General features: G+C 43.3%; 3 protein-coding genes and 1 pseudogene across 3 annotated transcripts; 2 read left to right on the forward strand and 2 right to left on the reverse strand.

The window, feature by feature from the left end:
• The first annotated feature begins 6,837 nt into the window (after window positions 1-6,837).
• Window positions 6,838-10,396, forward strand: LOC103977398 (tyrosine-protein phosphatase DSP1). Its single transcript, XM_009392891.3, has 5 exons — window positions 6,838-7,159; window positions 7,271-7,364; window positions 9,584-9,641; window positions 9,747-9,790; window positions 9,878-10,396. Exons 1-5 carry the CDS (start codon window positions 6,975-6,977, stop codon window positions 10,052-10,054), a joined length of 558 nt encoding a protein of 185 aa, XP_009391166.2. The 5' UTR covers window positions 6,838-6,974; the 3' UTR covers window positions 10,055-10,396.
• Window positions 10,397-12,476: 2,080 nt separating this feature from the next.
• Window positions 12,477-14,809, forward strand: LOC103977236 (uncharacterized). The gene is made up of 2 exons (XM_009392696.3): window positions 12,477-14,411; window positions 14,487-14,809. Exon 1 carries the CDS (start codon window positions 12,584-12,586, stop codon window positions 14,378-14,380), a length of 1,797 nt encoding a protein of 598 aa, XP_009390971.2. The 5' UTR covers window positions 12,477-12,583; the 3' UTR covers window positions 14,381-14,411; window positions 14,487-14,809.
• A 1,628-nt stretch (window positions 14,810-16,437) lies between these two features.
• On the reverse strand, window positions 16,438-19,417 carry LOC135633813 (uncharacterized; annotated as a pseudogene).
• A 1,169-nt stretch (window positions 19,418-20,586) lies between these two features.
• On the reverse strand, window positions 20,587-22,083 carry LOC135632766 (phenylpropanoylacetyl-CoA synthase-like). The gene is made up of 2 exons (XM_065141530.1): window positions 21,821-22,083; window positions 20,587-21,743 (listed from the first exon to the last, which is right to left on the reverse strand). Exons 1-2 carry the CDS (start codon window positions 21,996-21,998, stop codon window positions 20,749-20,751), a joined length of 1,173 nt encoding a protein of 390 aa, XP_064997602.1. The 5' UTR covers window positions 21,999-22,083; the 3' UTR covers window positions 20,587-20,748.
• Window positions 22,084-24,510: the final 2,427 nt, after the last annotated feature.

Consider the following 24,510-nt stretch of genomic DNA (forward strand, 5'->3'; position numbering starts at 1 on the left):
TGGGGGAGCGACCCAAAGCAACACAAATGAAGGCACACTTGAAGTCGATATGGAGATCAGACTCAAGGGAGGGCTGACCCGTGAAATGGTGGGTGCGAGCACCACCATCAACTCAATGCAAAAACGAGGAGCGGAGCAACTTGGATGTGACTTAGCGAAGTACCCAAGCCGCATGAAGGGAGACAGCATAGAAGATGAAACATGGAGTGGAGGCATAGTACTTTCCTTGGAGAGAGGTCAAGGACATGAACTCTTACAGAGGCAATAGCAGGATCATGTTGTTCCATGGGTCATTCATTCTGACGGAGCGGACTTATCTTGCATGGTGCCAAAGACGAAGGGAGCTTCTGGGCACATGCATCTTATCTTAGAGGAGCATTTGATGGAGGAACTAAGACGACTAAATTTGCGGAGGCGAAGTTGGGTTCAGAAGGCCTTAGCACGGGGCAAGAGGACGTAGAGGCGGGTACTCTTGAAGAATATGCCACAGTGTTACCATTCAAGTTGTCATAAAGGATGCGGTGCACAGCGAAGATTGTGTTGGTAGGGGCAGAGGCCTAGGATTCAGACAATGGTGCACTAATTGCAGTGAAGTCAGGCGACTTCGGGAGCTACTAGGTGACGAACTGTCCTAGAGCGGTGCTTCATCTAGGTGTGACCCAAGAGTGGGTGGATGAAGGTTGATTGCCAAAAAAGCAAACAAAATCGAAGGTGGAAGAGACCCTGCGATGTATTGGCAGAGGCCACACATTAAGGGTTCACAATTCGAGTTCATCCCACAAGGATCAGAATGTAATAGAGATGTCACCAGGAGGCGACATGGTGCAACAGATCGTGGTGGAATAGTTCGTGGCAATTCAATACACACAACATAGTCCCGTGAGGGACTAGATCATACGGAGGTATGATTGGGAGCTACTGGAAGCTCCACTTCGGTGAACAACACGACAGCAAGAAGAGCTATGGATTCAAAGAGTGAAGGCCATGGTATCGTAGAGGCGGGTCTTCCGTGCGTGTATCGAATTTTGCATTGGATGAAAACCTTGGTCATCAACATATGAGGGCCGTGTGGAAAAGTTCGAATGCAAGTACCAGTGAGTCCCATGGGAGGGACTTGATCATATAGAGGTATGATCGAAGCAACTGGAGAGTTGGATTGCTCCAGAGCTAATATTTGCTTAAGGGAGCTCGACAAGTCAGAGGACAAGATCGAGTAAGCGAACATTACTACCAAGGAAACTAAGGAGAACAGAATCGGTGCAAATCCTATAATGCGATGGCAGAGGCCATGCATGGGAGTTGCAGTCTATCTTTCCATCGATCAAAGGGAGCTACTTGGATAACACAGAGGTGTTGAAGTAGGGGGTCGAAAAGGGCGAGGAAGCGACGACGAGTCCAGAGGGACTTGGCTACCCAAAATCAAGCATAAGTTAGAATGGAGGTGGATTTAGAGGAGTGCCACAGAGACATATCTACTGATCGTGAAGAAAATGGATGCAAATGCGAGGCGACGGATAGTAGGGCCATGGCCATGGCAGCGTCATGGTACCGCAGAGGCGGGACTTTCGTGAAAGTCATTGATCCCTTGCTCTCATGGAGGGAGAGTGCTTGGTCGTGAAAGGGGCTGAGGAGGTGGAGCATGTAGAGGCAAACTCTAAGTACCGAGATAAGGCTGAAGGGCATAGGCCAAGGAACTTCGTAAGACCGGTGTCAACGAGCTTCTCATCAAGATAGCCGAAAGTGAAGGACTTCGGGTCAGGCAAGAGTGCATGACCACGGAACGAAGCAGATAGTACGTGGTGCTGTACCTTTGCTACTCAGGGGAGTAGGGGGCAGGGTTGATGGAGAAGACGGTACAATCCAAGAGGCAGCCAAATTTATTAGAGAATTACTCCAAGTTGGGGTGAAAACTTCTTGCATTCCAGAAGTTCAATGGCATTGAGAAGGTGAATCATAGTAGCTAACTCAACGCAAGGAGTGCAAACACTTCAAGTGCTTCAGAAGTGTGAGCAAATAGCAGGCGAAGGCCAGTAATCAGCATGATGTATGGAGTACAACCTCGAGGAGGCAGGCGAAGTCAAGTAACCTTTGCCTTCTCAACTCTTAAGAGAATGGGCGAAACCGAGTACCCAAATTCTCTTATCTACCCGGTAGAGGAGCTCTACACATGTTCAAAGACCCTTCGAAGATAATGGAAGACAATAGTTGTCAAATCCTCACCAACGGTGATCAGTGCTACCGAGAGTAGATTGTCCGCTTCATTTCCCAACGAATTATCAATCGAAAGCGGAAGTGATGCGAACCTACTTGGAAGTGACAACTAAGTGAAAGAAGAGTCCATGGACAAATTTTGTGGAGGAAGGACCCAAAAACTTTAGAAGTTTACGAGACGATGCTCGTTAAAGCTCCAACAAACATCCACCCAGTTCAAGCAGCATGAGCATTTGAGAGACCGACGTATAGTAAGGATGATCTTTTCTTTCATCTAGAGGATCCATAGGAACCAACAGGGATCAACATAACTCAGCCAACCCCACACTAGAGTCAGAGTCATTGGCGAGTTGAAGCAGCATGGCGGATCAAAGCTTCAACTACTCAAAAACAGCAGCGGAGAGCAATTGGAAGCCAAGAGGCGCATTGCAGCTGGAGTAGAAGATTAAAGACTCAGCAAAGGCGAGGAGTTATAGTGTCGACAAAAGGCCTCGACGAGGACGTCGAAGGAATAAGTGGGGGAGAATATCACAGACAAACTTCTAAATAGGATGTTTGATGTAATGCTTATGTATGTCCGTGTCTTTTGGTATGTTCATGCTTTGTACAGCATGTAGAGGGACGATCAAAAGCTTAAGAGTCTCATTTTAGTTAGGTTGGTGGCCGCTTTAGGTTTGTAAATAAAGATTGTGTCATGTGGACACTTAGAGAGAGATTTTCGATCTTTGGTTGACCATTTTACCCTTTGTTGTGTAAATGTTCAGAGCTTGTAAAGTTTGTTTGTAATTTGCATTGTCTATGAAGTGTTTCTTGGAATGTTTGCTTGTGGATCCCGAGTGAGACATTCTCTTTAACCCGTTTTCTCTTTTATGGGTCCTAAGGGACCATAGGAGGCTTCGGGAAGGTTGACCTTCGCGGACGGACACGCAAGAGTGTCGCACGACTTAGACAAAACCAGCTAAGTCCGTGACAATCTGTTGATAATAGTGTTTAAATGTTGGAGTAAATTTTTATGTTGGAATAATGCCTGAAAAATAGTAGTAGAATTAGCCATTGATTTCATTTAAGTAGTTTCGTAACTCTTATATGAAAAACATAAGAATGGTAAATCATTTACGAAACATAAAATCTTTTCTCTTTTTCAACATGGCTCGAAGGTTAATAGCTCGTGAAATACTTATACACCTATATCTCACATGAAAGTTATCATTCTCTTGCCATGGCACTGGTTGAAAAAATCATGTGTGGAATTAATAGATGGAAGAAAATGTTATTTTCTAGATTGGAAAGTTTCTTCGCATTAACGTTCCATTAATGTTCGATTAATGTTATACCTCTCCACTTTCTCATAATATTATATATATCTAGATTGATTAGGATTTTTAGAATTTTCTTTTGAAAAAAATAAAACAATGAGAGTAAAGGATCTCACCTTTTCAATTAGGCTTCATAAAAGAGTAAAATTATCATAATTGAGGAGGACTTGGGCTTAAAAGACTTGGCATTCTCGAGGACACTATTAGTAATTTCATCCTCCACTTCTTATATTATTGTGTCGACACATTTGGAAATATTCTCAATAACTTCAATCCTTGAAAGTTGGGTCTCAAAATATTCTGAGATGTTCATTCTCAAATGAACTTGGATGGAACCATATCTCACTACTATTCTTTTATCGAACCATCGACGTTTATAATTTGTGATGATTAGATAACTAGGTGATGAGGTTAGAAAATAAATTAGATATGATTGAAATCAAGAAAGAGAACCTTGCTCTACAATATTTCATTCTATTTGTTGGTGAATCTTATGCCGTGGCCGAGGGGTCTGTATGGCTTGGTTCAATTGGTGATGTCTATGATTGTCCCGAGGATGAGGTCTTCGTCTGATCGGGTTGAGCTCAGGATCGGTTGAGATGCACCTCTTTAGTGAACTCATCCGCCTTTGTCGACGTCGGCTTCCTGCACACCGACCTAGGTCGGGATGGGGAGAGGAATCTCGACTTATGCCCCTCCAAAGATTAAATTAGCAGAATTCTCTTTGTCCAAGATCTTCCTTCTTGCTAGAAATTGGCAATGAGATTTTATCATAGTGCTTGAGGGTCGACCGTACGCGACTTTTGCACAGTGGCCAACTCCCTGAGTGACGAGCTCGTACCTTCAGGCGTCCACTGCCTAGATGTGTGGAACGGTGTCGTTCCGAGCTTCTCGGTATGGTCCTTGTCAGGGCAGCATTAGTTCATATGGCCCTAGGCGATATAGGAAGAGAGCGATTATCATCTCGAATTCCTAGTGGCACATCCGATGTGGCGTCGCGTCTTCCGCCCGAGGTTCTACGCTTAGGCTGGGGTGGTAGGGGGGTGTGTCCACGTGACGGAATCCATAATATGCCCTATCACTATCCTAGTTAAATATATATATATATATTTATATATCCTTCGAACACCTCATCCTCTATAAAACGAGGATAAATGGATACGATTCCCTCACCATATAGGTCTCATAATTATTTAGAGTATCATAGTTCTCTCTTTAAATATTTTTTATTTTTTATTTTCTACGTTGAGTTTAGTTACGATATTATGTTATATGAGATAGAGGTCTCTTATGAAGTTTTATAATTCTCTAGTAAGTCTAAAAAAAGAGAAAGGGGTTATTAATCTTTATTTGATGGAAGCAAGAAGCAAGCAAGATGGATAGTAAAAGCCAATCTTGAGAAAAAAAGGAATATATTAGAAAAATTGAACTACTATAAATGGATTTACTCTAGCTTTTGATTTTTAATCATGATTTCTTACTTATTATCATTTACTTTACTTGTAACTCCTACTCACATTCAATATTTAATTTACATATTTTTTTTAATCAAATTTTAAGGTTGGTTAAAATATTATATAGCATTAATTTCTACCTCCTTTCTCTTAATGTTATTAAGATCATAATAATTAGTATCTAAGCAAAATTATCTCATTTGGATTAACACATAAGAGAGATTTAATTATATTTTTAAGCAATATAGAGGAGATACTATAACACACGTTCTTTCATGTTTAATGCGATGATTATACTTATCGAAAAACATGAATAAGAAATTTTTTATTTATTATGGATGTTGATTTATGAAATATTATCGAATTTAATTTTTAAAAATCTTCTAAACTGATGGATGAATAAAATAATATTAAAAAAAATATTTTTGTTATATATTAAAGCTTTATTTTATACTTTAGATAAAAATAAGTTCAATTGAATTTTTTACTTATGATGTTGCACATGATATATGATATACACGTAAGGTCACTCATAAAAGTACGAGTAAAAGAATTCAAAATTAATCTTTTGATTCCTAATTATAAATTATTTAAAATAAAAATAAATGAATCTATGACATGCACACCTACAATGTTATCAATGAATTAAAATCATTTAACAAAAGTCACACTAACATTGAACTAGTGATCAAGAGTTTAAGATCCATTTCTAAGAGCTAGGATCCAAAGGTAATAGTGATCCAATAAGCTAAAAATTTGAATAATCTTCCTCCTAAAGAGCTCATCTTTAATTACCTATAAAATTATATGCAAAACTCATGATGAAAAAGAAGATAACCTACTAAATAAAAAGGACATTGTTCTCAAATGAAAAATGATTATTCAAGCGAAAGCTCAAATGATGTTGATTAAAAAAAAGATATAAAAAAGTTTATAAATAAAAAATAAAAAAATCAAACAAGAAGAGAATGTAAGACTAAGTAAGATTAAGAATGATGCAATCAGAGAAGCAAGGACAGTTCAAAAATAAATACTCATAATTAAAAAAAAATACAAACATTCAAAACAGTATGAGATGAATAAGTGAATTATGTCCTTGCGACTTTAGGTAATACATTCCCCCAAAACTTTATTATTGTATAAAGAACTAATTGAAATATTTCATGACCTATAATTAACCAGAGGACCAGCAATAAATCTCAAGTGTAGCTATCTAGGTTGGATACTCTCTCTCTCTCTCTCTCTCTATTTACTCGAGAGATATAATTTGAGCATCGAAAGAATGATTTTTAGAACCCTTCATAACATCAATAGTATTTTGAGATCAGAACAACATCGAATGTTTCTGAAATGATATCAAATTTAAATTAAGTCTGAACCAAGTGGAGTTGCTCTGCTCACTCAAAGACCAATGACGATATCGGTTATACTGATAGGTAGAGATTGTACTCTTAGAAGACGTAGTTGACGTGCTCATCAAAAATTTGACCTTCAATTTGTGGTAAAATTCATTCAGATTGGTTTCACTTTTTATCTTAATGAATTCTATCCGAACTAATGCATTAATTATGGATTTGATTCCACGTGAGGAATGCCGTAATCCATGACGCCATACCCTTCTCGTAAAAGAGGAAGACTTTTGTTTCCTGGTCAACTTCTCCGACACACGTACGTAGTCTTGAATGATATTTTGTATTGAGATGATTCCTTTCTCTAGCAGCTAATCTATTCTAATCTATCAGTCGAGAAAGGAGTTGTGCTACCACATCCTAAACAAACTCTTACCTCTCTCTCTCTCTCTCTCTCTCTAATTTTGAACAATTTGAACTCGACAATCGTCTCTTTAACAGAGGAAAAGAAAGAGAGTCAGTTTAGTCAGTTATCGTCATCCCTCCCCGCTTTATAAAAGAGAGTCTCACTCGTCTTTGAATTCCTCCCATCGTTCACCACAATTGAGGTGGGCATTTCGACGAACATCCTGTCTACGTTTTGAATGGGAGAGGAGGCGTCGATCGCGGTAGTGGCGTTGGTATTGCAGCCCCCCGGCGCGGAGGAAGTGCCGCACCTCTTCGTCCCGCCGCCCAACTTTGCCATGGTCGGCTGCGGCCTCTACCGCTCCGGTTTCCCGGACGCCGCCAACTTCTGCTTCTTGACGACGCTCAGGCTCCGCTCCGTCTTGTATGTTCCTCTCTCTCTCTCTCTCTCTCTCTCTGTTCGGTTTGAGTTTACCCCGTTTGTGGCGATTATGGTGGGGGATTGAGGGGTTTGATGGACCGGGGTTCTTGTTAGGTGTCTTTGCCCTGAGCCCTACCCGGAGGAGAACATGGAGTTCCTTCGGGAGAACGGGATCAAGCTGTTCCAGTTCGGGATCGACGGTTGTAAGGTACCACAACAAAACTATTGTTCCTTTCCCATCTCAATTTTATCGACTGTTTGATTAGGGTAATCACTGGTTTCTAGGCCAAGCTCTTTGTGCCTATTGGAAGTTTTCATTAGCGTTTCTCTCTGTTTACAAATCCTTTTATATATATATATATATATATATATATATATATATATATATATATATATATAAAAGAAGGTCATGGTCAATAAAGAGTTCATGCTTCAGCCGAGATCTCGGATAGTATCATATGATCCCTTAGTATATCTTTTATGATTCTGTATATTCCCTTTTGATTTTGCCTCCTTACGGCTTAAACTCTGCATTCTCTAGTTTTCTTGATGTCGCTGTTTGATATTGAAATTAATTGATTCTTCACCCAGCGCACTTTCTTGTCAAACTTTGGTCAGATGGATTACCTTGATTCTAGATCTGCTTGTGGGGGACGTAACTATCTACCTAAAGTCACTGTCATTTTTCAACATACAAAGAAGAAAACAGCAACACAAGTATGATATTGGATCGAGACATTTAGATGGATCAGATGGGGAGTCAAAAATATACACACAAGGAAAACCTACCAGAAAAGTCTCTGAAATATAGATTCATCCACCTCCGTATATGCCAAACAAACTAGGAAAGAGAGAAAATTGCCTTGCACAATTTACACTGATGAAATGGAAAAGCCTTTAGCTATTTGAAATTTTGAATAATGTTTTTGATTGGTTACATGCCCCCTTTTCTTTTTGCTCCTTGAATTTGTATAGGCTAATCTTCTCTAAGTTTGTGAGGGAAATTATATGCCTTATGATAATTAACATACTTCATTGGGACAAGACAACCATGATAGTTCCTTTCATCTTATGCTATATATATATATCCTGTATATTCATTCCATAACATATGAGGTTTTGGGCATGAGGACCATGTTCTTTTAAGCATTGTAATTCCATCCTCATTCAGAAAAAATGAAGAAAGTTTTGAAATTTTTTCATAAATATTCATCTTTGAGGTGTGTCGGGGGCAATTTGATTGCCCACAGATGTACTGCCTGCAAGTCCTATGCAGTAAGTAGCCCACTTGCAGGTGTTTTGGTTGTCTATAAGTAAGCCACTCGTGACATGTGCTCATGTAATTAATCTATACATACTGCAAGTGAACTTGCAGTTTGAAATGCCACATATTGATTGTACTTGCAGTTTGGGTTGTAAGCCAAAATTATATTCAAATACCCTCCTTTCCATCATCTCACACTTTTTGTCTCCTCATAAGTTGTTCCCCTTGCTTCTATTGTGACTCGCGTGACTGTTTGTCTCCATTTACAAACACTAGTTACCATTTCCTCTGCCTTAGTTGCAACTGTAAGTAACAACTATACATGCAAAAATCCAAACACTGCACTTTCAACTGCTGGTTTTGCCTACAAGTGGTAATTGCAGACATTTACAGTTACACCTCGCACTTGCAACTGCCAAAGATACAGGCATTAGGCTGCAGTCTGAGGAATGGATGTGCCATGGGTTGAAATACGAATACATTTCTAGTATGCACGAGAGTTAAGAGCTCTAAACTTTGGGCAGCCTTCCAGTTTAAAGAAATATATGATATCAAACATGGAATGCCATGTTGGCTGTGTGGACTTGTTCTGATTGGCACACACCAGTGTAGTATATCAAAGATACGCTTATACCAAGCTTACAATGGCAGTATATATATAAAGCTTCGTGATCTCTAAGCTATTCACATTTTTTATATATTTTTTTTTTCTCTTTTTGTTCACATCTTCTTAGCATTATTTGGCTGTCCGAAATTCTTTGCTCTTTATCTCTTTTTGTTTTTGTGTTGCTGTCATGCTTATGTCAACATTAGAGTTCTGCTGGATGATATACATTCCAGGGATTTGGGATATAGGAGACTGATATGTTTAATATATAGGTGCTTCTATTCTGCTGCCATCTTTTGTTTTGTTTTGTTTTTTTCTTATGTCCATTTGCAGTTAATGAGTCATATGTGCAATTTTGGGTTCTGAGTTGCCATCTCAAAGAACTACTGGAAAAGAACTTGCGTAAATTCCATATTACTTCCAACAAATACAAAAATAGTTCATCAACTTTGTATCAACCAAAGATGGGTGATTATGACTGTTTTGGCTAGTTTGACATTAGCATACCTTGTTACATCAATTCTATTAATCACTGTAATTGCAACTTGCTATGCAGGAACCGTTTGTCGACATTCCAGAAGAGACAATTTGCGAGGCCCTTGAGGTTGTTCTTGGTAGGAAACATTCATAAATTAAACTTGCTTTAATTTTTCCCCTCCCCCTTTAGGTGAAACTCACTCAGTTTTACATGCTTCTGTGGACTCTAATTTGAATTGCAGATGTCCGAAACCACCCGCTCCTCATTCATTGCAAACGAGGAAAGGTAAAACCCAATTCCTTCTCCACCATTATCATCTACTTAATGTGTGGAAGTCTGACACTCTCTCTCGTCTTCGATCCACCTATCCAGCACCGAACCGGTTGCATCGTAGGCTGCCTAAGAAAGCTTCAGCGTTGGTGCCTCACTTCCATTTTCGACGAGTACCATCGCTTTGCTGCTGCAAAGGCAAGGGTTTCTGATCAAAGATTCATAGAGCGATTCGACGTAGCTTGCATGAAAATTTCATCTGCTCCATTTTTGAGTTAGGAAGGCCAGCATTTCCTTCATGGAAAATATGCGAGAATAATAAATAACTCCATGCTCGAGAGTGGTTTAGAAGAACCTTATTCCAGATAGGAGCATCAGATGTCGGATGCTTTTCGACCTCTATTGCTTTATGTCTTCTGATTGTCATGGTGGGCAGTTGTTTCTGTTGCCATTTTAGGTCTTCGTGTTCGAATTGCAAGCGGTTGGGTTTCTTTTTTGTGAGATCGCTTGCGGTAGTCTATGATTTCGTCCAGATATCACTGCGACCTGTGGGCATCGCCTTGTAATCGGATGGTATATATATATATATATATATGATTCGAGTTGTAAGTTTTTGATGTATGGAAGTCACTACAATGTGGGTCTGTCTTTGTCATCTCAGTAACGTGATTACCCAAATCAAGACTCGACACATTAAGATACAAAGACACGACAAATGTATTATAATAAATCGAGTCTGTTTGGTGGACACCATTGCAGCATGATTGATTCAAATGTCATGGTGGGAATTGTGTTTCACGATAGCTCAAACATATGTCCTTACTAAATTTGAATTTAGTGGCAAGAAAATATTTTTTATGGTCATTCAAATGTTAAGAATGTTGACTCGTCAATTTAGCATTATGCAATTCTAACACTCATCACCGAAAGCAGAGAATCTTTGGTTTGATCATACCATTCTAACATTATAAAAATTGACATCCTTTCTATCTTTTTCAGTTCGTTTTAATTGTAAATCCAACATATGTTGACTTGGTGAGTTTGTGTAAGAGCATCATAGATTGATTGGCTCTAATTTTCCACCCTCGACGTACGACTCAAAACTCTGAAACCCTAAAGTCCAAAATTCCAATCCGCAAAAATAGATATTGAAAAGACAGGACCCCCCAAATTTAGAACAGCAGGTCGGAGGATGAAACATGATCCCAACCGCGTTGGGTAGACAGCACCCCGAGAGCGAAGGGAGCGAGGAGAGGAGGACTGCGGACGACACGTTACGTCGCTTCGCTTCGCCTCGGTCAATGCTTTTGCTTTCGCTGCATTCCCATCAACAAGCGTTTTACGAGAAAGTGACCCGAAAAGGAGGACGGCATGCGACGGGGCTCTTTCCCTACCACCGTCGTCCTGCAACTGCAAGTGAGAAGAAAGTTGCAGTGGAAGACAACTCGTAGCTTTCCATCATTGACTCGATTAATTAAACCAGTAGACGAAGCTTATGGACGCCTAACCCTCTTCTCCCCTACAATGCATTTACTCTTTCTCTCATATCGTAGATGTTGGAGTATGCCAAAGAGAGTGGATGCACAGCAGAGAGCGTAGCTTTTCATCGATGACTCCAATTAATTAACATCAAGGTTATGGACGCCTAACCTCTCTCTCTCCCTTCCTCGTCATATTCTGTCGAATAGAAACGGTGAATTCACCAGATAGTTGAGACGAAATGTTTATATAAAACCACATAGCAACAGAGCTGATGAACAAATTTAGATTCTTCATCAAAATCACGAAGATAAAATCCTGAAATAAAAAAGAAAACAAAATATTTAAATCACAAACTTAAAATCCTTGTTCTTTTACCGATTTAGATTCAAACTCGTGACCTATTCCGATAATATCTTAGGTAATAGGTGACCATAAAATTGTAAAAACTTAAGAGCCTAATAGATAATAATAAATACAATTCAACAGCAAGTGTATAAAAATATAGATCACATATCATCTAAGATTAAGCTTCTAAATGGAATGATATTAATAAAAACAAATTAATCTGAAATCAAAATGGACATGTGTATTCTTCTTTCTCTTTTACTTTTCACTTTAACAAATGAATGGAAACTAAAAAAAATCATTGATCCCAATTATATATCAACAAAGAATTCCAATTGTAGAATCATTCTTAGTCTAATATAAGTGAGGCGAATGTTAAGAATATAAAAGCATAGATTATTTTTAGAAATTAATTTTAAAGACCAATTCACATTTAATATATAAAAAATATTCAAATTAGTCGGATTCCATTCCGCACCATTTATCCTCCTCCTGACTGATCCCAACAAGCAACAAAGTAGGATTCCAATAAATCTTCCGTCCCCGCCGCCACGCCGGCCGTTACTCACATGCGTCGGGGCCTCGATCAGTTGAGCATTTACTCCCCTCTCTCTCTCTGCTTCTTCGACTCCTCCCTGTGTCCACCATCGCGGCCCGCTTCGTGTTCCCTTGCAAGCAATCCCATCCGTCCATTTCCATAGCGTCGGACCTACCACGTACCTTTCCCGTGGGAGTGCGACGCAACTGTCACGCTCCAACCAGGATTCAGAAAATCTTGCTCGCGTCCTCGATGGACCCCGTGAAGAAAGGCAATCACCGGATGGAACGGATTTCGTGTTCCCTGTCCGGCTCGCCCAGCTACGCCCCTATCTCATCTCCGCCCTTTACTCTTGCAACTAACGCAACCTCCTCCACCTTCCATAAACGAAGGTAGATCGAAGAAAAGGAGGAGAGAGTTGGAGGAAGCCAAAAAGCTCACCTATGACTGATCACGCTTCCTTAACGTCCTCCGCCGCCGCCGCAGCAGCAGCAGCAGAAGATGATGGCGATGAGTCTCCCAGGTCGCCGGCCGAGAGCCTCGACCTCATCCTCCACCGCCTCCTCCCTTTCCTCCTCGCTGCCGCACTCTCCGCACGGTCCCTCGTCGGCCGGTGGCGCTTGCTTCACTCCAAGCTCTCGCTCCTCCTCTCCGCCCTCGTCGACGCCTCGGCCTCCCCCCACTGGCCCTCCAACCCGCTCTTCCGCGACCACCTCCTCCCCGCCCTCCGCTCCACCCTCCGCGACCTCCTCTCCCTCTCGGATCGCTGCCTCGATCCTTCTCTCCCCGGAGGCAAACTCCGACTTCAGAGCGACCTCGACATCGCCGCCTCGGCCCTCTCCCTCCACCTCCACGACCTCAATCTCCTCCTCCGTTCCGGTCTCCTCCACCACGACTCCTCCCACTCCGACGCCGATTCGGCGGCTGCCATCGTCCTACCGGTCCCCGGCCCCTCCGCCTCCCGCGCTGAGCTTGCCCTCTTCGTCCGCGACGTCTTTGCCCGCCTCCAGATCGGCACGCTCGACCTCAAGCACAAGGCCCTCGACTCCCTCCTGGACCTCCTCGCCGCCGATCCTGCCAAGGTCTCCCGCCTCGTCGTCGACGAGGGCGACCTGCCCTCCCTGCTCCGCCTCCTCGACCCCTCCGCCCACTCCCTCCTCCGCGACCGCGCCGTCGCCGCCATCTCCCACCTCGCCACCGCCTCCGACGCTTCCCGCCACGCCGTCTTCGAGGAGGGCGCCCTCGGCCCCCTCCTCCGCCTCCTCGACTCTGGACCCGCCGCCCTGAAAGAGCGCGCCGCCGCCGCGATCCACGCCATGACCGCCGACCGCGCATGCGCCTGGGCCGTCTCCGCCTACGGCGGCGTGTCGATCCTCGTCGCCGCCTGCCACACCGGATCCGGCTCGCCCGCCGTGCAAGCCCTCGCCGCCGGATCCCTCAAGAACGTGGCTGTCATCGAGGACAGTAGGGCCTCCATGGCGGAGGACGGCGCCGTCCCAGTCCTCGTCGACCTTCTTGTCTCCGGTAATCTCGAAGCCCAAAAGAATGCCGCCCTCTGCCTCGCCTCCCTCGCCGTGATGGGCGGCTCCGAGATCCGCGCCGCCATCCTCCAAGAGGGTGGCCTACGCCGTCTCCTCCAGTTTCTCCGCGACGCATCGGACCCGGAGGCCATAGATCACGCCCTGAGAGCGATCAGCGCCCTCTCCGCCTCTCCCGCCGCCGCCAAGCTCCTCTCATCGTCCCCATCTTTCTTCGCCCAACTGGCGGATCTGATCAAGCGCGGGAGCCTCGCGAGCCAGCAGACAGCGGCGTCCCTGGTCTCCGATCTCGCCCCAGGCGAAGTCATCAAGCGATCCGTAGCGGAGTCGATACCGGCGCTGGTCAAGATGATGGAGTGCTCGAAGCTGGGGAGCGCGCAGCAGGCGGCGGCGGGGGCTCTGACGTCGTTGCTGGCGGTGGCGTCGAATCGGAGGGAGCTGTCGAGGGACGAAAAGAGCGTGACGAGGTTGGTGCAGATGCTGGACCCGAGGAACGATGCAGTCGGGAAGCAGCTCCCGGTGGCGGTTGTGCTCGCAATGACGGCCGGCCGTGGCGGGGCTCGGAAGCGGATCGGGGAGGCCGGGGCGTGCCATCATTTGCAGAAGCTGGTGGAGGCCGACGTCCCCGGGGCCAAGAAGGCGTTGCAGCGGATCTCCGGCGGTCGGCTCAAGCAGTTGTTCTCCATCGGGTGGCCTCATTGACGATTAGGCCCCCCAAATCTAGCCATCAAAGGTAATTAATTACTTGCAGGAATTTTATTATGTGGATTTGGATTGGATTGAATCCATATTGTTATTTTGGTTTCAGGTTATTAATGGCGGGAATGGAAAGGTGAAGAATAAGAGAGAAGCAAAAAAAACGAAGGTATGTGTGTGTATGTGTTTTATTATTGCAAATAGAGTATAATGAGCCATTGGATAGAGGTTAGGTACAGTGACGACAAGAAGCATGCATGCCATGGATGCGAAGTTTTAGGGTGTATCCTTGTGCTATTTGTTCTGCTAGATTTTGTTGCGTTTATTATTAGATTCTCTCTCTCACTCTCACTCTCTCTCTCTCTATAAATATATAATATGTAAATTTGTTTGCTGACTTACATAAAACAATGTGGATTATGGGTTTGTTTGCTCCGTGTAACTCTTAACACTCATGCTTGGTTGGGGAATTGATGCATCTTTTCGGATGGGGTTTAATGCTAGATGTAATGTCGTTACCACATCATCATCATAATGATATGAGTATGGTTGATGAACGTGTGGATTCCAATTTGATAGATGATGAGTTGTTCCTCGAAAGCCATACAGTGAAGGAAAGTTAGGAGAAGGAAAGCCATACAGTTTAAACAAACCCGGGAAGCAAGTAAGGCAGCACTGTTTGTAGCCATCGCTGTTAACTTCACCTTTTTCGCTTTCTTTCTTAAAAGTATCTCTTTACCTGTAATTGTTTGTTCTCTTTGAATCTATCTGTTGCTCAATGAGTAGTTTTTTTTTTTACTGAAAAAAATATGTGTCTCATAATAATTTTTTATATGAAGAAATATATATATATATATATATATATATATATATATATATATATATATATATATATATATATATGATTGCTCTATAGATATGGAGAATTAAATATTTTCATATTTAATTTGTTTTTATTCTCCAAATAATCTAATTTCGAATATCTAAAAATACTCCCACCGATAGCAGAGACGACGGTGAGGGATTGATCTCTCTCTCTCTCTCTCTCTCTCTCTCTGGCTCGAGTCTTTTTGGACACCACCTGGGAGCTCAGAGAAAGCAAACTTTTCTTTCCCACCACCGTCTCTGCTGCCAGTAAAGCAACTGCACCCCGCGAGCTGTAAAGCCACACCCAACACTTAACCTCGCCGCTGCCCCCCTTTCGCTGTTGTCATCCCCTCCCCTCTCCTCTCCCGCCATCACTGTTGTCATCCCCTCCCCTCTCCTCTCCCGCCATGCCTTCGAAGCAACACAGTCAGTCGTCATCATCATTTTGCCTGCGCCGACCACAAACCGCCGCTGCTTTATTGGCTGTGTAGACTGCCGCATGGAGCGCACAAAAAGAGAAGAAAGCATGACTTCACGCTGAGGTCTAATTTGCCCCTGCAACAGCCGCCCTCCGCTTCAATGCACCGACCTACCAACCATTGCTTCTCGTGGCATAAATGGGTTAGGATTAATAATCTATTAAATATTACAAATAGATTGTTAATCATCTGTTCCTCGATTGTGATCGATATCTTTTTTCTTCTTCTTCTTCTTCTTCTTACAAATCTTGACTATGAGAGAAGCAACATAAACTTTGTACAATCTGCATTGGCATTGTTCGTTCGAGCACTCGAGAAGAGAGAGAACAAAACGATTAAATGCTGCTGGTGTTGGAAGTACAAAAGCATCTCAACAAAACCATGCCGTGCGTCTCATAGCAGAAGCCCAAACCTGTGTATCCATCTCACACACCAATTCCGACAACGACATGAGAGAAGCAACATAAACTTTTGTGACTGCCAACGAACGATGCAGATTGTAGTAAACTGGTACACTTTCACATGTATAAACCTTCAGTTTACGATACTTTTGGAGCCTCGAGTGGCACACTCAGAAATTGAGTAGCGACTAAAGTGAGTAGTTCTACTTGAAAACCTAAGCTATGCTTTACACTGTTAGAAGAATGCAATCAAGAATCTATACGCAGATAGAGAAAAAAAGAAAAAGAATGATCTGAATCATGGAGACTGGTGGCTTCAAGAGATCCCAATTGTCTAGCCCAAAAGCCACAGGAACAAAGTAATTTCCAGCATAAATAAATATGGTGTGAAGCCAAGCCCGGTCCACCGTGAAGCCTAATATGGTGATCCCTTGCCTGTTGTTCTCCAGATATGTCACTGCAATAACGTTAAGAAACATTGATGTGTGAAATAAAGGCCGACAGAGGACTAAGAGAAGAATCTCATCCCAAAGATTGAAATTTGAAGGAGTCCACAACTTAATAAGATTATATTTTGGGTTGAATTAGTGTCAGTCTCATCTATGTTAACTTGACTAAGACTAATCATCGATTTCTGCATGTTGTCATAGCTAAGAATTAAAAAAAATGAAAACGAAAAGACCTAGATAGAAATTGAAAGTGGATGCTTACACTTTTGAATTGAATTGGTGCCAATCTCATCTACGCTAACTTTCACTAATTCATCAATTTCAACACAATTGAAGCAGAGTTAAACCAGAGTTTGCTAGGTAAGCCCAAACAGTCAGGTAACGAAGAAGTGCTTAATACCAAATGATTTCGGAGATTTACCGAATACTTGTCTCTTTTGGAAGAAAATGGTGTGACCATGAGGATGTACGATCTTCATGCATTCCAGTTCCTCATCCGAGTCACTATAGCCGTTAAGCACAGGGAATTCAGAATCGGATTTGGAGATATCTATAGCAAAAGACTCGATGGTTGCACAAACGTGCCATTTTGAAGCATGGCTTGTGAGTGCTTGGGCTTTATCTGTGATTTCGCCATGCTGCATGAGCATATGACCAATCCGATCACAAGCAGAATTGAGTAGAGCTGCAAGTACACAACCAAAAATATACTATTCAATGACTATGATTAACCATGGGCATTGCTTCAGGTTAGATCATGCTGCTGTTTCTTCCGAGCATGAATGACAAGTTCTGCATGCGATCAACAAAGCTCAAATCAAAATCACAGCCTGAATAAGATAACCACTTAGTGAACTTGCTTTTCAGCAAAGGAAGAAGGCCATTGTTCATAGCATTTATGGGTTGTGCCAAACAATCGTAGTATAATTTTTTCTCTAATGTGTCCATATATCTCTTTCTTATTTTTCAGCACTGATGCTTTAACTAAAACACAGATCCACTAAAAGAATAAAGAAAGACCAACTTGTTTTTTCAGAGAAAAACTATAGAGAACACTACATATATCTTCGTACTACACCTTTAAAATTAGGTTCAACACTTTCCATCTTAATCTGCAAAAAGGAAAGCTTAGAGAATGCTAAAGCCTCATTTCATGCCGAGTGGATAGCTTAACAAAGGCATCCTTTGATCGTAGTAAGTTCTAGCAGTTCATTCCCTAATTGGAAGTAAAGTTAAGCACACTAACGAAGCTATTTTTTTCACAAATTCATTCCCATTGTTTCTGGAGATGCCAATTATCATGCCCATGATAGTTTCAGTTATGATGGAGTCATGGATTCGTGACGACAAATTGAAAGGAGGTCATAATCATTTCGGTTCTGATTGATGATCAAGTTTGATTTGCCACCATGATAGTTTCAGTTGGTTGAATGTCGAAAATGGAACGACTAGTGAAAAACAAAAAGATACTTTGGGAAAAAACTATTCGTGAAAAGTCCAGCTGCCTCATAACAACATCTTATTTTCTTGATAAAAGCCTCCTCATAGTCAAATCAAAACAATAGATGGTCAATCTGAATATGAAATCTTCTACTCAAATTCGCAACTTGTGGGTCTTGTACTCCTAGCAAGTTTAGGAACTAAATTACATGCCACTAGAGGAGGGAGACAGTGATTGTCAAGTAGGTGACCTGGTGGCAATGCATTAGCAACCATCCACTTTGGGAACAAGATGAATTTAAGAGCCAATTTAGAGTGTTAACATAACAACCCAATGTAATCCCATACGTAAGAGGAGAATTAAGTCGATTTACAGACTACGAGTGTTTATTATCATTAACTCGGACTTCAAATATTTTGGTTAATGATTTATGCCCATCAAGTAGCCATTACACTTAATTTACGTATTTTAGGTAGGTCAGATCATAACAAACAAAATTTTACAAAGGATCAACGGTGAAAATAAGATTGGATGTCAGCTAGTTTAGTCGGTAAAGACTTTTATCTGTTGATAATAAATTTTGAATCCCGTCTTCACTACTCATTCTTAGTGAAAAAAAAAATTCCAAAACCTTATAATGTATCGATAAAGTCCTTATATAAGAGAATGGGTGATATGATATTTGTTCAAAGAGAATAGTGAAGGACAAATTTAAAACAAAATTTCAATTAATTCCTACTAATCATATGCCTACACTGAGATTGTTTTTCCCTTTATTTACATTTTCAAATAGGTTTTTTGTCCTTTATTTTTCTTAATCTATTTAAGGTAGTCCCTGTAGTTTTCTCTTTTTTAGGTCTTTCATGCTTGAGATGAACTTTCTTTTACCAATTAAAAGAAACATAAAAGAAAAGAAATAGATGGTTATATAGATTGACAAAAATAAATAGCCCCTTTTGAGGGGAGAGAAAAGCAAGAAAAGCTCACCGCGAGCTCTCCGGCGTTGAAGAGGCTGTCATAGGAGCGGTGGCATGTGGTGACGAGAACCGCCGCAAATTGGCTCGCCGTCACCATCACCATCAATGAACACCCGGCAGAGGTGGCTGATGGACTCTGAACTGCCTCCTCAGGCGGAGGTGCTCCCTGAGCACCGCCATCACCTCCGACTCCTTCCGGAACACCGCCGCGGACTCCTGAAGCCGCAGGATCTGGAGGTGGCATATCGACGGGAACGTCACGCGGAACACGATGAAGTTGGCGGCGCCGTCGATCCACGACGCCAGCTCCAGCGCGCAGGCGACGCACCCGGTGGCCACGGGGTTCCCCAGAAAAGAGCGTACCAACAGAGGTTGTAGGCGACCTCGGCGGCATGCAAGACAAAAAGAGGAGAAGAATGAATCGGAGATTCGAAAGAGGAAATCAACGGATTAAGAGTCGAGAGAGGGAAAGCATTAACAAACAATACAGAGGGCAGCAGAAGAGACAAAAAAGAGTGTGGCGTTGAGGCGGCCAGATGGATGGAAGTCACGTGACCGGGAGTGAGGTGGCAGAGACGTGTGAGATGGCGTGGAACACAATTTTTAATTAAAACTAAGTTTATTAAAATTAAATGGACGATTACCTTTAAAAAATTAAATGATGTAGTGAGAATCATTTTCTTAAAAAAATTAAAATATCTTTGAAGGTAACGATCGATTCAAACAGGAGAAAGATCGATCGGGCCTAAACCTTAAAATTATCATTAAAGGTAAGGATCAGTTTAAGTTTTGTTTCGATTCAATTTGAACAATGAGGAAGTGTTGACAGGTTCTTTCTACATCTCTCCTTCCTGACACTTTTAATGATATCAGAGATATAACCCTCTAGGATTTTCTCATAGTGTGTGAAAATCCTAAGTTATCTGATAGGGATCCTTTACACGTGGCAAAGTGAGTTGGCACGGCTTGATTCAGTCCCGGGTGTACAGGATCATTCTCATCGATGCTCAGGCGATGAAGAGCATAGTCCGAAGGGGTTGGGCTCGGACTCTAGCTTCAAAGTTGGTGACTCTCATGGGCTGACCTCATGCTTCCGTGCCTTCGGTCATTGCACATCGATCGAGGTCGAGGTCAGGAAGGGCCTCCCGACTTCAACTCCTTCGATGATCTTATTAGAAATGAGTGACCTAAAAAGTCCCCCTCGGTCATATCCCCCTCAAGGATCGCTCGGCCTTGTGAGGGGTTTTTTATATCCCCCTTGAGGAGCACTTATACCTGTCATATTTATGATTGTTGATCCGACTTTTGCAGGGTGGCACTGTGCTCGTGCGGTGTTGTCCCGACTTTTACGGGGCGGCATTGTGCTCTGGCTGACGTGTCTGCAGTGGTCGAAGGGCAGGTTACCAAAATATGTCCTATTAGTATCCATATATTTTAATAAAATTTAAGAGTAAAAGAGATTAAACAGGTATTTCATATAAATTTTTAATCAAATATACAATAACAAAATTTATAATTAAATAGACATTTTGTATAAATTTGACAGCAAAGGTGAAAGTAATTTATTTTTAATTAGTTTCACATCTTTAGTGATCCAATAACTATAAATCGATCCAATATAATTTATTATATTTATAGAAGCGGCAAAGTTTCCAAAGAAATACATGCATGCATACATACATACATACATGTTACGATGGTTTACTTAGTTGGACATACATTTCCAACCCATACTACGACATGAACAGGAGGGAATCGGACTAGATCGGGAAGCTGCGGAGGACGACGGTCTCCACGGAGATGCCCGGGCCGAAGCCGAAGAGCACCCCCCACTGGCAGCCCTGTCCGGTGGTGGTGTGGCCCTCCACCGCCGATCGCTTCCGCATCTCGTCCATGATGAACAGCACCGACGCGCTCTGCATGTTCCCGTGCTCACTAAGCACGTGCCTCGTCGGCGCCAGCTTCCCCGCCGCCAGCCCCGCATTGGCCTCCACCTGGTCGATGATGGCCCGTCCGCCCGTGTGCACGATCCAGAACAGCTCGTTCCAGTCCGTGATGCCCATCGGCGCGAACGCCGCCTGCAGGCACCGCACGATGTTGCTGCCGACGATGAAGGGGACCTTCTTCGCGAGGTGGAAGGTCAGGCCGATCTCCCTCAGGTGCCCTGCCACCATCTCCTCGCTCTCCGGCACCATCACTTGCGACGCCGAGCTGATCTCGTAGATGGGCTTCTCAACCCCCTCGACCGGATCAGCGCCGACGATGAGCGCCGCCGAGCCGTCGCCGAAAAGGGCCTGGCCGATGAGGTTCTCGAAGTGGTCGTCGTCGGGGCCACGGAAGAACATGACGTTCACCTCGGAGGAGACCACCAACGCGCGGGAGCCCTTGTTGTTCTCGACGAGGTCCTTGGCCAACCGGAGCGCCGAGGCGCCGGCGTGGCAGCCCACGTTGTAGAGCATCACGCGGCGGACGGAGGTGGGGAGGCCGAGCTTCTGGACCAGGCGGTAGTCGACGCCCGGGAGGTCCAACCCGGCGGCGGAGCAGAAGACCAGATGTGTGATGTCCGACGTGGGGCGACCCCACTCCTTGATGGCCTTCTCGGCCGACTCCGCCGCCATCTTTGGCACTGCCTCCAGCACCACCTTCTGCCGCGCGTCGAACGACGGCTGCTCCATGTAGCCGCACAGATTGGGGTTCCCCTTGAGGATCTCCTCCGTCAGGGACATGTGCCGCTTCCTGATGGCCGAATTCTCACCTGCAACCCCATTCGACAAATGATCAGTCTCCTTCTTCCGACATGTTAGTAGAGACAAGGAAGAAGAAGCTTCGTACATATCCGCTTAAACTTCTCTTTGAGCTCCGTCTTGTCCTCTGCGTTGGTGATTCGGAAGAAGAAGTCAGGATATTCCATCTGATCCACGAAATGTGCAGGATTGGCGGTGCCGATGGCCAGGACCGTAGCCGGGCCGTCTGCGCCCTGCGCCCTCGGGAAGGCGTTGATGTGTGCCATCTTTGGGGATGGATTGGATACGCTGAATGGTCACTGCGTATCGCCTAAAGAAGGATGTCGATGAAGGGGCGAAGGATGGCGAATCCTCCCACAACATATATATACACATACATCCACACATCTATCTACAGAACACTGCATATAGTCAGCTAACTGGAAATCCGAGGGAGGAACAAAAGGCCTGCTTATGTGAGAAGCGTGGAGATTTGACCAGGTAACATGGTAGGTAGGTCATGTTGTCTTTCCATGGCCGAAGCAGCCATATCGATCACCTACCAACGCACTTCTGCATGTCGAAGGATAAGATAGTCTCGAAAGGTCGTCATGGCTGATTGGCACGCCGTTGAAAAGTCGTAAGTTCACAGTAATGAAACCGGAAACTCCAAACTGTCAGCAAATTTCAATCACTGTAGCTTCCAATCGATGCAGTAATATTTCTGCCAGCAGAACATTAAGATTGTAATGTTTTTGAGACCCCCATAAAGGTATTATAAATCTATTATAATTGGATCGATCCAATATAAATACCTTAAGATATTCTCTGCTGGAATTGGAACGTGATTATAAAAGTATTCCGCTTCACATATCTCAAGATTATTTTTTTGGACGATCAATTGTCTCAAAAAAAAAAGAAAAGAAGAGAAAGAAATCTCTAAAGATTAGTGTTTTTGGTAGAGCGTTCTTCTATTTATTTATCCTCGTATAGAATCTTATTTTGTCTCACAGTATGATTTCATAAGTGCCGCTGTGAAAGCAATTATTTAGCAAATCTTATGATTATTATTAGCACTAGGATTTGTTTTCCTCTACCCATCCCATCATGTCGACGGAAGAAGTCATTCCTCGACGTTTGCATCCGACGATAGCAACACTCGGCTACAAATTTGTATTCTATTAAACTCGTGCGAGTTTGACTATTTTGATCTGACGTGAAAGGAAATTATTTTAGTGATATTGTAATTTAGAATTCGAACGCCGGATGATTGCAAGCATTGACCGCATGACTTGTTCGGTGCGTAAATCGGTGAGGATATGCATCTCTCTATTCGTCGTTCCTGTGTTTTTTAGGCTTAACGTTCCGAAGTTGGCGACCGGGGAGTTTGGTGAAGCTCGCAGCTCCACCAACCCACCCTTGTGCTGCACAAAATTCCAATATGTCGTCTGTGCCGGTCATCATCAGGCAGCCGTCGAGTGAATCGATCTGACTCAATAAGGACAAGCCAAAGCAGCGGATGACCAACGGCACTTGGAGTGTGTTGAATGCATGAGGTCGGTCGATCAGAGGCGTACAAGAATGGGGATGTATGTGTCGATGAACCGGTCGATGGTAGGTGAGTTTGATGCGTTCTCTTATGATGCGACGTTTCTGTCTCTTCCACGATCGAAGAGCAGGATCAGGGTGCATGGTGGTAGAGGGAGCCGCTATAAAAGCCGCCCGAGGACGTGCTCTCTGGGCTTCGCACCAGGGGACCTGCGGGATCATGGACGCCATCGAGGCCGAGCTGGGGTCGAGGCATGTGTTCAGTGATGGGCGCCACCTTTCTGTTTGTCATGGACGACGTCGGGAAGCGGTCGACGGTCGACGGGAGGAGCGGATGACCACCGGCGACGGGCTCAGTAAAGATACTGATAACAGTCAAAATCTCCCCATTACATATGAGATATCATAAATCTTCTGAGGAAAATTCTCGAGAGGAAAATTCTCTCTTCCAAATATGTATAAATATGAAGTATTATGTATTGTTTCAATCAATGCAATCTTATTCTTTTTATTTTATTTCTATCATGATATCAGAGCGACGTCGCTATTAGATGTGGCATTTTTCCTTAGCGAAAGGCGACAACAACGTTGAGCTCTTATCATTGCAGCGTTTTCTACATACGTCCTCCAGGATCGTTGCATCCGCCTCCTTCGAAGTTGAACAAGGGCCACCACGCTGCGCCCTCTTCTCCTCCCTACGTCGGCGACATTCTTTACTGTCGCCCTTCCTCTGCCTCTTCCTGCAGAAGCAGAACCGACTCCCTCTCTACTGTAGCTGCAGCAGCCCTCTTTGCCACAATAACCGTAGCAACTGCAGCAGTAGTGATATGCTCTTCTCCCAAGTTGTTATCCCCTGCTCTATCTTCTTCACCTCGACAAGCAGCATTCAAAATCATTTCCAAGTTCTCAATTGTAGAACTATTGTATAGAGACTACAACACTACTGCACAGAGATCTACAGTTTTACACAATATTAATCATTGTTAATATTGATCAACAACCTGCAACTCATTTGCCACCAACACCTCTTCCTTCCTGATTATTGTCATTGTTGTAGACTTCTAGTTGCTCCCACATATTGATACATATCTTTCGTATGTCCTTATCATCTATCTTTGATGCTCTCATTACTGTTCCTGCAGAGAATCACAGTACTTTCTCACATACATGTCTTAACTCCATAAATACGGCAACTCTCATTCCCTTTAAATTGTCCAAATGTGATAAGTACGCATCCTTGCGTGCTCAATT

This window comes from Musa acuminata, chromosome BXJ3-3 (assembly GCF_036884655.1).
Source record: "Musa acuminata AAA Group cultivar baxijiao chromosome BXJ3-3, Cavendish_Baxijiao_AAA, whole genome shotgun sequence".
Classification (NCBI taxonomy): Eukaryota; Viridiplantae; Streptophyta; class Magnoliopsida; order Zingiberales; family Musaceae; genus Musa; species Musa acuminata.

Coding starts and splice junctions, on each gene's coding strand:
- LOC103977398 (XM_009392891.3), top strand. CDS start 6,975: ATGGGAGAGGAGGCGTCGATCGCGGTAGTGGCGTTGGTATTGCAGCCC. Junction 7,160..7,270: donor CTCAGGCTCCGCTCCGTCTT/GTATGTTCCTCT, acceptor GGTTCTTGTTAG/GTGTCTTTGCCCTGAGCCCT. Junction 9,791..9,877: donor TTCATTGCAAACGAGGAAAG/GTAAAACCCAAT, acceptor CCACCTATCCAG/CACCGAACCGGTTGCATCGT.
- LOC135632766 (XM_065141530.1), bottom strand. CDS start 21,998: ATGGCACACATCAACGCCTTCCCGAGGGCGCAGGGCGCAGACGGCCCG. Junction 21,744..21,820: donor AGAGAAGTTTAAGCGGATAT/GTACGAAGCTTC, acceptor ATGGGGTTGCAG/GTGAGAATTCGGCCATCAGG.
- LOC103977236 (XM_009392696.3), top strand. CDS start 12,584: ATGACTGATCACGCTTCCTTAACGTCCTCCGCCGCCGCCGCAGCAGCA.